Source organism: Netta rufina (genome assembly GCF_964035555.1).
Source record: "Netta rufina genome assembly, chromosome: 1".
NCBI classification, from domain to species: domain Eukaryota; kingdom Metazoa; phylum Chordata; class Aves; order Anseriformes; family Anatidae; genus Netta; species Netta rufina.
Window position 1 is genome coordinate 176,662,966 of NC_140123.1, and position 13,031 is coordinate 176,675,996.

General features: G+C 34.7%; 1 protein-coding gene across 8 annotated transcripts in view; it reads right to left on the reverse strand.

Annotated features, from left to right (window-relative positions):
- NRCAM (neuronal cell adhesion molecule) overlaps positions 1-13,031 on the reverse strand; it is a gene marked incomplete at its 3' end in the record, with an annotated part of 57,771 nt that overhangs the window by 24,243 nt on the left and 20,497 nt on the right. For 4 of the 8 annotated variants that reach the window (XM_084304885.1, XM_084304890.1, XM_084304889.1 and 1 more), the window contains exons 13-20: positions 12,160-12,261; positions 10,215-10,412; positions 10,031-10,101; positions 8,912-9,137; positions 8,486-8,601; positions 4,554-4,758; positions 4,231-4,353; positions 3,079-3,255 (exon numbers count right to left, since the gene is read on the reverse strand). In XM_084304885.1, the coding sequence (XP_084161011.1) occupies positions 3,079-3,255; positions 4,231-4,353; positions 4,554-4,758; positions 8,486-8,601; positions 8,912-9,137; positions 10,031-10,101; positions 10,215-10,412; positions 12,160-12,261 (1,218 nt within the window). Of the gene's footprint in view, positions 1-1,976; positions 2,013-3,069; positions 3,256-4,230; positions 4,354-4,553; positions 4,759-8,485; positions 8,602-8,911; positions 9,138-10,030; positions 10,102-10,214; positions 10,413-12,159; positions 12,262-13,031 lie in introns of all 8 variants that reach the window. The other 4 variants (XM_084304891.1, XM_084304888.1, XM_084304886.1 and 1 more) reach the window with 3 other exon arrangements.

Consider the following 13,031-nt stretch of genomic DNA (forward strand, 5'->3'; position numbering starts at 1 on the left):
ATTAATCTCTAATTGCAAAAGAAAGGATATATGTATTTTTCTGATAACTCCTGCCCTTCAAAATGAAACACTGGGCTGTTGCTTTTGATGGATCAGAACACAGTTGAGGATATCAAAATTTCATATCCTTCTCCGTTTGGCTTTGGGTCCACATTAATGAGACCTGTATCTACTCAACGGCTGTCCTGCAGGAGGGAGGAGGAGTAAAAATTCACTGCTGGGCATGGTTTCTTCTTGAGTGGGCTGAGTATTTCTGTCTCCCAAATCCACCCACTCATGGGACCAAATAATTTGGCACTTGCTAATATGATCCTCTTTTTCCTTTCTTATAGTCCAGGATCAGTAGGGAAATAGTTAATCATGTTAATGCAAGTAACCACTGATAACCTTCATCTCAGAGCTGCAGCAACTCAGATGTCATAGCAGATGTCATGGCTTTAGCACCGTCCTGTTTGCAGTTCCAAAGTTTTCTTTACGATTGTAAGAGCTAGATGCAACAGGAATATGTGAAAACTTTGAAACCATAAACGGCATGGAACCAAACGAAGACATCTGCTTACGTTTTCAGAGAATCTGAGTGACAGCTCTGAAATGTGAGCTGCTCCAGCTGATCTTACAAATAAGATGCTTTCTGCTAGCCCTAGACTGTGATACAGCTATAATTAGGCTGCAGTTTCACACAGAGAATCCATTTTTCCTTGCATGAGTTTTTATACCCAGCTATAAATAATGAGAACTTAATTTACATTTCTGCTGCTACATCCAGGACTATACGCCAGTTCTGTTGTTCCAATCTGTGCTGACTTCCCAGCTACAACTTGACTAAAACACAGTAATAAAGACTTAGCATTAAAATAAACCCAGTACTCCATACACTTACCAGAAATGTGTTTGATATTAGAATGCACTTATATACACAAAAGTATGCTTACACGGTCTGACTTCTCCACCAGTCTAAGTGGGTGAATAGCATGGCTAGTATTATAGCCATATAATTATCAAAACACCTGATCATCAAGTGGAAAATAAATATATGTGAAACAATTTATTTTGTCTCTTCCGAGTTTGTAAAAAATAATGGATACTTTCATGCAGTGATTTTGACATGGGATTTTTATGGCCTGAGAATCTGAAAATCCGATGTTGGTAAGTGTTAATGATACCTCTGTGATAAAATCACACATGGGTATAGAGACAACTTTCTGACTCAGCTCTCTGAAATCTCTCAGGATAATCTTTGCTTCTGGCAGTAAAGGTATCAAAATTCATAAAAAAACTGTGTGAAGAATACATTGTTCGACAGAAGAACTTCATTATAAAGAATCTAATATTGCTGAATGCAAGAACAAGGTTCACAATATGCTCCACTCACTGAAATATCTTCAAGTGATCGCCCACAAGATTTGCGAACCTAAGAGAGCAGGAAGTCATCTGCCTCTATATTCCATCTGATACTTGAACTAGGAAGTATACAGAGGGTATTGTCAGTCATCTGTCTCCTATGCACAGTTGGTCGCAAATGAAATAAATGTGATCAAATGGGTAGCGTTAATCAGCAGCGAGAACAAAGGCACACCTACTTTTTTGAAAGAAAAAACGCGCATGGCACAGGCAGTAAAAAATCTTTGTGAAACTGCTGCTTTTTCTACTCCAGCTCATCAGTGCTAGTGCACCTGGACCCTGAATATTTATGACAGTGAGATACATCTGTTAAATGTTCAGAAATAATTAGACTTTGCTGAAGCAAAGCTAATGAATTCCCCAGGAACTCTGGCAAAATAAACAGATGAAAGGTATTAATAAGCATTCTGTATTCCTTTTTTTTTTTTTTTTTAATGTAAACGTTTTATTCCAGCACTGATTAATACTTTGTACAGTAATGTGTAGTCCAAGATTTTCTGTCCTTACCACTGCAATTTCCCCATTTGCAACACTGCAAAATCCACACATTAACAAATCATGCAGTTTTATTTTACCTTTGCCTGCACCTACAGCAGGACGAGGAATACCAGCTTTAATGGAGGAAAACAAGAATAGGAACACTATATAATTAGATACAACACCAAAGGGAACATACATATAAATAATTTCATTTTAAACCAGAAAAGCATGCAGACTAGATAAAATGTATTAATTCAAATAAATTAGAAACAATCTAGTTATGCTGAACACCGACAGACTACTACAAGACAGAAATTAATATACATGCATTTGCTAAATTTTTTTGGTCATGCTTGTTAAGACACGGTTTAAAATAAATGCAGTTTATATGCAACCTTAATACACGATTAGAAAAATTGCATTGCATACCAACTCATCTATATCAACTGAAATAAAACTGTAATTTCAGTAATCAAAAAAATACATGAAAAGATGGTATCAAGATAGACCTTTAATATTAAGATGTGCAAAATCATAAAAGGCTTTCCCCCTATACTTCCCTTTTGTTTGAAATTACTCTTATTTTTTGAGCTTTCATAATTAAATAAATAGCATCTTCAACAAAAGAACTGCCAATATCCTAGATTTAGAATTGTTACAAATGTAAAAATCAATAGTGACAAAATCAAACACTATAAATAAGGTTATTTAAATATACAATGTCACCAGTTACTTGTGGTCACAAATTAGATATTTTTTTTGGCATCTTTTTTGAAGATGTATTTTTTTGCCAGCTCTGTGGGAAAAGTTTAGACCTCTGTGGCATAGAGCTGCATCATTTCAGTATTATTCTCTGTAATTATGTATTATTCTCTGGAATGGAATAGCACTTAAAATGTAAAGTTACGTTAAATTTTGAAGCCAAAAAAAGCCAATGAATTAGGTCTTGTGAGTTTATATCAAAAAGATAGACTTTACACTTATTATGGGGCTTCTGCTACAGTAGAAAAACTTTGCACATCTTTTCCTAAAAACTGTTTAAAATATTTTAACAGTATATAATAGAGTTGAAAAAGCCCTTGAGATTTTTTTATCAGGGACTATTTTCTTAATGGAAGGAAGTAGTAGTAATATTTTTAATAAAACTGGTAGTCTTTTTTAAACTCAGTGGGTTTTCTTTATACATACCCATCTTACCTTCATCCATAATTGTTACTGCCTCCTCAGTTATCTGACTTCCTGATCCAACTGATGTTTGTGCATTAAAGTAAAACTTGTATCGTGTGCTGTAATTTAAATTTTTTAATATCAAGCTGCTCTCGTTGGCGGGTATTCTTATCTCTACCAAGGGACCTAATTCATGTGTGTTGTTAACTGTTATTACAAGAAAAAACAAACAAACAAACAAACAAACAAAACCACAGTTACTTAGGAAAATTGCATATGTTTTCATTATATTAAAACAGACTTCATTTTTCTGTATTTGTCTGCTGCATCGTTCATTTCCAGTCACTTAAATGATAACCTACTGTTTCCAAAGAAAATCACTTTTATATAAAAAGGAGAGGGACAAAAATTCAGAGGGGAGATAAGGAACATCTACAAGTTTCTTAAGCTCAAGGTCCATTCTCATAAGTATCTGAATCTAAGGTACTAATTCCACATCAAACCAACTGAACGTACACACTTTTGAAACTTTGATCATTCAGCTCTCCGTATCTCTGAACTAACTGCTTCGGAATAAATTCAGTATGCTTAGGAATAAAAATACTGAAATGACTTCTATCTAACACCAAGGAACAGTGGAATCTTGTAAAACAAACTGCCTTCATCTGTTCCAGGCATATGCCTAAACTCCTAATTGCCAGTGCCATTGCTGATCAATTTCTGGGCAAGTAGGCAGTAGCATGTGGATCCTAAGGAAGTGACTGGCTGAATGGAAATAATGAGCAGTTTAATTTAAAGCCAGTATAACTCTGACATAAATGAATGGCATAGAGATGGTATTTTCATTTTAGAATAAAAACTGAAGAAGCAGACAACAATATAATTGGATGTATTTTGATCTACTGCTAATGATATTTTCTCTGCAGTCAGAATACAGGATTTATAAGTGCCTCTACCTTGGCTGACAATTAGGGTTTGAATAACCAAAAGTAATGGAAAAATGTTAACCTTGCACTTGAGCAAGTGGAATTTTCTAAATAGGGTCAGATATAATAATCTTTTGCAAACTTGACTTCTACAATGCGATCATATCTTTTGTACATTACAAATTTAGCATTCAATAAATGAATTACTATTCAGCAAACATATTGTAAAAGGTATAAATATTCATAATTAACTTACTTGGTTGAAACTTCAGTATGTATGATATCAAAATACCATTTGGATGGGTAGGTGAACCCCACTCCAGAGTCAGAGAATCCAATGTTGGGTTAGTGATCTTCAAAAAAGAGGGTGAGCTAGGAACTTTTAAGAAGAATATATGGTAAATACAAAGTAGATGAGCTTAAAACAGCTAATGAATTATTAAGATCATGGATTATTACCATATTGAGCCAGATTATTATTTTATGATGTCCAAGATGCAAATTCAGCAATTGCATCCTTAGTATACTCATTTTGAATACACCACATCTAACTTAATTCCTAAGTTTCTCATTTCATACCTCCTTCAGGTGTCTTAAATACTTTGTCTGGGCTTGCTGGTCCTTCTCCTTTGCCATTGACAACTCTAACATTCAGCTTGTAAGAACTATAGGGCTCCAGCCCTGGCAACATTCCAAAAGTCTTGTTTCCCCTGAAAGTCAAGATCTTTTTCTCTATATGCCGCTTACTCCTTCTGGATAGACTCTGTACTTTCCAGTAGTAAACCTAAAGAAAAAATAAAATCTATAGTGAGCATCGAGGTGTTCTGATTTTGCAAACTCTTAAGCTTTCCCATGTGTATCCATAAATTATAGGTGGGAATAACTGCAATTTTAATGAGCACCATAAAGGTTTCCTCCTTGTCTAGACACAGTCACGTCTGCATGACTTGGTGAGGACTACCTACCATTTGCCAGTTCTGTTTATGCTCATAGACACTTTGACACAAGTTCTGTTTTGGAACTGCATTTGTGTCTGACAATTCTCATATTAGCATCTGAGTGGGAAGATCGTTTAAACCATCTATACTTGCAGTAATATGTCTACACAGCTTCCAAAGCAAACTTGGCACCTATTTATAGATGCCTTTCACCTGACTACACAAGATACATGTATATTCCCTGTGATGTGGAGGCTAAATAGATTTTTTTTTTAATGGAAAAACAAACAAACAAACAAAAAAAAAACAACTAGGCTGGAAAAACACAAAAACACACATGTCATGAAAAGCCTCTTAGGATACTGTCCTGCAATGTTCTCCACATATGGTCATAGGAGAAATATTCCTCCATTTATGTGATAAAAAGATCAGAGCACAAAGCTAATTCTGATGTCCATTCTGCTGATTTTCTTTCAAAGAAATTACACAGCCTCACAGGTAATTACTGGAATCTCCTTGACTGCACTGTGTCTCTACCACAATTTCTGGAAAGATGTTAACACTTGCCTCTACAAAGACTTGTGTTAATCCTCTGACTATCACATTCATATGCATCATTGTTCGTTTTACATGGCAAAATTTTCATGCATGTATTATCAGACACTACAACTGATAAAGCAATGTAAATTGCTAAAACTCTGTTTATGCCAACTGTAAAACACCTACTTAAGAATACTAGGATTTCACGTGTGAATTCAAAAAAGTGCATTTTTAGGACTTACAAAGCCAAACTAGGTCGCTTATAAAGAAATACACTAACACCAGCTTCCTATTGCTGTGTATCATTTCACTCCAATTGCTAACTGCCACTGTGTTTTACATTGCTTGAGTTAATGTTTTTCAACACTATCAGCTGTCATCCTGTAATTCTCATCCTACCAACTAGTGTAGAAAGCCATTTATAAGTTAAGAAAAACTTGAATTGATATTTGTATTGAAACTCATCGGGTATAGTTCCTTTCAAAAGCACATTATTATAGTTGGGTCATCACTTGTCCATAGCCAGGCTGAAATAGAAGGAGAGCTTTATTAAGCTAGGTTTGATAAGCAGCAATCTCAAAGACGAATATGACAGTAAGAGATTGCATTACATTTTTCGCTTATTGAATAACCACTGACATTATATGAATAACAAGAAAAAATGGCAGTAGTAACTGCGAAAACATTTTTTTTTTAAGTTTCTTCTTAGGTTTGGAATGCTTCATAGTACCGAAGTATATCCAGTAATAACTAATTAATATAAAAACAAAATATAAGTGATATGGGGTATAGACCGTTACTAGATAGATGTCCTTCTGATTTGTTTGTACATTTGTCTTCATGATATGAATCTTTACAGAAATACGCTTCCCTTTACTAAGAAATGCACCCTTAATTCAATACTATATATTGGGCTACCATCTGAAATAATGTTATTACTTAACAAAGCCTGCATTTGCTAGCAGGATTTTGCTGATGTGTCTGAAAAGGGATTGTCATGTGCTATGTCAGTAAGACACTTAAAGCATATTCTGCTTCCATTAAAAGTTTTCAGCTTGACTTCAGAGAAAGCTTTATAACAATAACTATCTACTAGGTCTTAGGATGTGTCATTCCTTGTCTAGTTTTAGCTTGATTTAGCTGTATCTGCAAAAATTAGTTAAGAAAGTTCTGCTGCATCTGCAACTTATTCAAGGATATACCATTGTCTCATTTGTCCTAGCTGCAAGAGCAAAAATATTCAGTGGTCATGTTAGTTGTTAATTTTGCAGTCTTGAGCTTGTTTTATTTATGTTTATTGCCTAACTTATTTTAGCTTCAAAATTGCTTAGCTTTGTGTAATTGTGTGGTTCTTTTCCCCACACAATATCCCCCTCTCCCCATTTTTTTTAAAAAAAGCTAAAAAAATGTACAATATATAGAGAAGACTATCAGACTAGACAAGTTACCATGGCATGACTAACTCATTAGGTAACTGGAGAGGCAAGAGTGCAATCCATTACTAAATACAGGAGAGAAAATAAACCTGGGATGATGATAACTCTCAGTAACTATGCCTTTGTAGTGTGAGAATACTGGATGCACTGGTAAACATTTCTGTCTACTGCTTTTTTGCATTAATACTGATCTTTTACAGAAATGTGGTGATTTGGGTTATGGTCATTAGCACTGTGGCAACAAGATTAACATCAAGCATTAACTTCACTAAATTCTAATTGTCACATAATGGTTTTTGGTCTCCCATTTGCTTGTGAAATACCAGGTTGACATGAGACTATAATCTACCAGATAGTGATATGAACTAGTAAGTCCTGCTCCTCAGCCAGTTTTATTACCTAGGTCAAAGCACCAGAACAACTACAAATACTTATGTTAGCTCATTATAGAACTAGTTTAAGTCTCTCCAGCCAGTGGTATTTTGCGCCAGATAAGTCACATCCATATAACAGGAACTCAACAAGCTGTAACACAGAGAAGTTTGGATTCAATGCTCTTGAATGTTAGCCCTCCATTTTACAAGTATTACATGCATTTCTTTTCCTCCAAATATGTTCCTCCTTTCATTTTTTTTTTCCCAATATTTCTTTTCCTCCTTTCATCTAAAAAGTAGTTCAAATTAGTCTGTCTTACAAAGTAAACCTAGTTCAGGCTGTGCAACTACTCTGTTCTGATAGAACATTTATTCCTATAGTTGCAAAAGAGTAGAGGAGTAATTACTTGTTACTTTCTTCTATTGTTGCACAGGAGGTCAATGTATCTTCTCACTCCACCCTCCTCTGCCCAACTAGTCCACCATGCTTCTGCAGGTCCAGGTTTCTTCTGTGTTTCTAGTGCGACCTCTGAAGCAACTTTTGTGATCTGATTTTCCCTCATCTGCTGATTTCTTACCCTGAAGTCCTTCTGTCTCCCATTCTCTATTAAAAGCAGTCTTTTGTTTCCAACAAAGACTTCTCAGTCATCACCAAAGCCAGTGCATTACCTTACATTAAGCTTCCTTCAGTTATATGCGCACTCCAAATCATCCACCTTTTCTACTCTCTCTAAACTGAGCTTTTTGCCGACCTCTAAAGACACAACTCCAAGCTAGTAATTGGCTAGTTAGAATTACGTGACTAATCATGCTATGGTAGAAGATGAGCAATCACAAAACAGTTTTCAATATTATTAGACCTAAAAGAGACTCCAACAGAAACTATTTCTCCTCATCCTCTAGGTATCCTTCCTGAAAAAAAAAAAATCTGTAAAACTATTATATATTTTTAAAATCTATGTAATGTGTGCAAGCTTAATTGCTAGCACATCCAATTTTTTTTTGAGGACAATGTCACAAGAGACTAATACTAAAAGGCTGGAACCCTGCCGAATTTTAAATGAGTCATTTGAATGCTGTTGCTCTTGTCAGCAAAACTTGTGAGCTCACTGAAAAGCAAGAATCCTCTTACACATCAGTTACTTCAATCTGGATACAATCTCATGTAGGAAGAGTGATCTCTTACATTAAATGAGGGATAGAAAGCTTTTGACTGTACTTACTTTGTACCCTTGAAGATGTCCTCGGACACTTTTTAGTGGAACTGGGTCCCAGTGCACCTTTGCCAATGTGCTGTTAATAACATGAACCTGCACATTGCCTGGCGCAACCATTGGCACTGTGAGGAAAAAAAAGATGTAACAAGTACCTAGTTAGAATCAGACACCACATGAACATTTTTGGATTTACTCTTTGCATTCCTTTCAAAGAGTAGGTTAAAAAACTGATCCTGTGTGTTAAAAAGCTGACCTCAACACTAATACTACAGAATTTTATGAACCCTTATTATCCCCACCTTACTTCATTTTAATTTTTAAAATATCTACTATACTATATACTTTTTAATACTTTAATATTTTGAATTCCCATTTAGGTTACACATTTAGTCACTTTTAATTAGTACCACTGAGTCAAACTAGGAAACTTACAGTCTTCCCCTGAATGTCCAATCACCTCTGATGGTTCTGGTGCATATCCCAGGTCATTTAAAGCCTGTACTTTTATTTCATAGGGAACAAAAGTTGGTGTACCAGACACGATATATTTAGACACATTTGCAACTACAACAGATGTCCATTCATCATCAACATCTTTCTGACGCCAGCTGACTTTGTACTGAAGTCCTGGTCCATTAGACTGAAAACCTTTCAAAGACTGAAATAAAAAGAGTAAATCAAACTGTTTTTTAAATATTCAGAAGCATCTCAAAAAAAATCTAGAGTCACAAAGTTATCAATTTACAATTTTACTGAAAATTTATCACTGTGTTCTGTGACAGGGATGCAGCAATGCTGAAATTTCCAAGTATTGTAATTTATTTCTTACATGAGGTCAGTTCAGTTGCTTCTCATTTAATAGTAAAATTTACATTGAGTCTCGTCAATAAAAGACTGGCTAATTATCATACAACCATTCATTGGGATTTCTACACACATTTTTTGTTTTCAAGTATTTTTTAGAAGTGGAAAGAGAAGTAGATTTGCACCAGCTCCCTATAAACTGTTTTCCCTAGAGAATGTTTCTTGCCTAGGATGGGAAGTTGGTTTTACATGGCTCTCCGGAGCTCCTGTCGTAATGTTAAGGGCATAATAGAGACATAAAAGTTTTTTAGTGGAAGAGTGCACAACAATTCAGCTTATCACAGAAGCTGAGGGTAGAATTAATCCTCTTTAGAATATGTCCTAAAAATAACAATCTACTTAAATATGTAAATTGTGATTTATCTCAAGTTTTTCTACATTGGCAGCAAAACATGCCGCATTACCAAATTAGTGGATTATCTTAGAGAAATCAGTAAGGAAAACAAGGCACTTTGAAAAAAGATTTTTCTTTGATAACGCACGCAGCTTTTCCTTGAAAGTGAAGAATAGGAAATGTCTACATTTGTTCTCTTTCAAGAATGTCATAAACACACAACACATATATTATTTCACAGGGTGTTCTCAGGTAGATCATTGTTATTTCTCTAAAAACAAAAACATTCTACAAAAATGCTAGTCACAGAGCTGAAAACAAGCAAATGAAACCTCCTAAATCCCCAAACTTACCTCCCATGTTATTACCAAATTATCAGGTTCTGAGCCTATCCCTTGTACATTAGAAGGATTTTCATCAGGGTCTGAAAACAAAATATTTACACATGAACAAGAATGACTGCTACTTCCATTCCAAGCAAATTTGATGCTATTCATAGCATAAATCAATCAGTAGTAAGCAGAAATACTTATTTACTTGCAGATTTTGTCAGGTACTGCTCAGATGGTTCACTTGGCTGACTTCTACCAATTTCATTGACAGCTATCACACGGAACGAGTAGTTGACATATGGAGACAACTTCAACTGTACTGTTGTCTGAGATCCAGGAACTTCCGTCTGGTAATGCCATACCCCTGGCTCATGCAGTCCATCTTCATATTCAATCACAAAGCCTGCAAACAGGAATTGAATCCAATTTTATGTCAAAACTTGCAACACCTTCCTAGATCAGTGTAGCCGTTTTTGAACAAGCTAATCAAAACTGAGCAATCCAACTAACGTTTTTAAAAATCATGGAAACGGAAGTACATAGGACATATGTATACAAGGTGGTTCTGAAAGGTACTACATAGATAGAAATGTAAGAGAAACACTCTTTCATTATTTCATATTACTAATGCAGTTGTCAGGCAACACATTATTACAAGAGCTCTCTGTCAGGTGCTGGATTTTAATATAACAGGAACCCTTGAACTATCACAGCAAGAAAGTGAGACAAGATTGGAATTTTGATATAAAAGGAGTATTTGGCAAACAAATACGTTGCTCCTAGTTGTATCAAGCTGACAATAAAGCAGCGCCTATACAATTTTAAATGAGAGTATTCCATTTTCCCCAGTGAAACTGTCTTAGTAAAAAACTATTTAAAGTCAAGAACCAATACTTAAAGAAGATTTTTGAGTGCACTTTTCAGTACCTTCAAATTAAGCCATGGAATTCATGTACAGAAGCTAAATTACTTGAGGGTTCTCTGTGTGAATATGATTGCAGTCAAGACCCTACGGTGTACACAACCTCAGGTATAAATAGATTTGTAGAACTCCAAAAAGAAAATCATTTTCATTACCAGAAACAAAAGGACCATTTATCTTCAGCTGTCAAACTGCCAGAAAAGAGGTTCTAGTGTGTGAATCATATTACTTGTGTAAAAGGATCTTTTATAATGAAGTGTAATCTTTGAGCCTTTTTTTTTTTTTTTTAAGTGATAGCAGCAGCATTAACAGGCTTACTTATGAAGCAAATGTCTTATAATGTCTTATTTTGCAAGCTCTCAGTGGACAACACGAGAATTTAAATTGTATTGTAAATAAACCCAGCATTATTTATTTGGAAGAGTTCAATTTCCAGTATCAGACCGTATGCAGCAGAAAAACTGATACAAGCCACAAGCTAGTATAATCTCTTTTGAGACAGTGTGAATGCTTTTCAATAGAAAAGCCAGACTGTCATCTGGTCTGGAAAACAATCAATGCACTGACACAAGAGTATACGAATAAGCTATAACTTAAATGCAATTCAACTATTTATATGAATCTTAAAAAAAAGCCAGACAAAAAACAAACATAAACCCCCTCCCAAACAATCAAACAAACAAACAAAAAAAAAAACCCACAACCTTCTGGTCTGTATTTTCATTAAGCACAGGCTTCTGTCACTGGTAGTCACGGATAATCCCCCTAAAGATACTGGTAATGATGCTATCTCAAATTCATGGGAAGTACTGAAAATGTTAGTAGATTTCTATTTAAGATGCACATACAAGTGACTTTCTACTCATTCAACTAATGAACAAGTCTGCTCTCTGCATATTCATAAGACTGGACATAATCATACAGAGCTCAAACCAGTATCATCTTCTGTGTTAACTAGCACAGGTTTTTGTAACAAAAGCCCAGCTCTTTAGGGCATTAAATAAGTCTTTCAGCTTGGCAGTGCAGTAGAGGATAACGAATGAATTTTTGTTATGTAAATAAATGGCAATTCACACAAGCACAGAATCCTTAAGGTTGGCAGAGACCTTCAAATTTTAGCAAGTGAATTTGCCATTCTTCCATGCTGCACACAAAATTTATATTAGAACTTTTGGGGATCTAAGAAGAGTTAAGGTAATTCTGTTACAATAGATACAGACAAACATACTTGTAATAGGACTGTTATTTTCGTCTCCTGGTATCCATGAGAGTTCAATGCTTCTTTCTAGCTGACCTGTCAATTCCAAGTCAAAGGGTGGATTTGGCCGAGCTGTAAATCAAATGAACACAAAGCAAATAATCACAATAGAATATGGAGTTTCATCTGTGAAAAAATCCTTACATTCCAATCAAAAAAATTCCACAGATACAGCAGTAATGACCATTAGCATGCAGTTTTCACAAAACAGATACAAAATGGAGAACTGATATATCTGGAAACTTCCATACATTAACATGAATCTATATTTGATTTTATCCCCATCTGATTGTGATATAAAATGTGATACAAAAATGTAATGAAAAGTACAGAAATATGAAATGCACGTTTAGTTTATCTATGAATGAGTATGAGTGGTATTGTATTGTAACTAAAAATATTTAATAGGATGGAAAATAAAGAACTCACATCAAAGAAGATTTTCTAGAATCACCACAAATATTTTGCATGTGAATTCAAAGCAAGTATAGTGTAAATGGAAACTAATTGTAAGTTTCTAAGACATTTGTTTTTGTTGTACTTTTTAGAAAACCTGAAACATCAATCTGGTAATATACATCCACATAATGCATGAAGATGTAAATATCCATTTCAAATTGCTGAATTTGTTATATGAATTGTTACACAAAAATTAAGACTAATGAGTAAGTTCACTTAAGAATGCATAAACATTTTCTCAAAACTTGATAGGACTTACATAAATGTGCTCATTGCTCATATTTAAAAGTGTTTTTGGCATATTATATAGCATTTAAACACCCAAATTCAGGAAAAAAAATGCTATCAAATTAATGGGTGCATGGTGTCCAGTTTAAGACTGT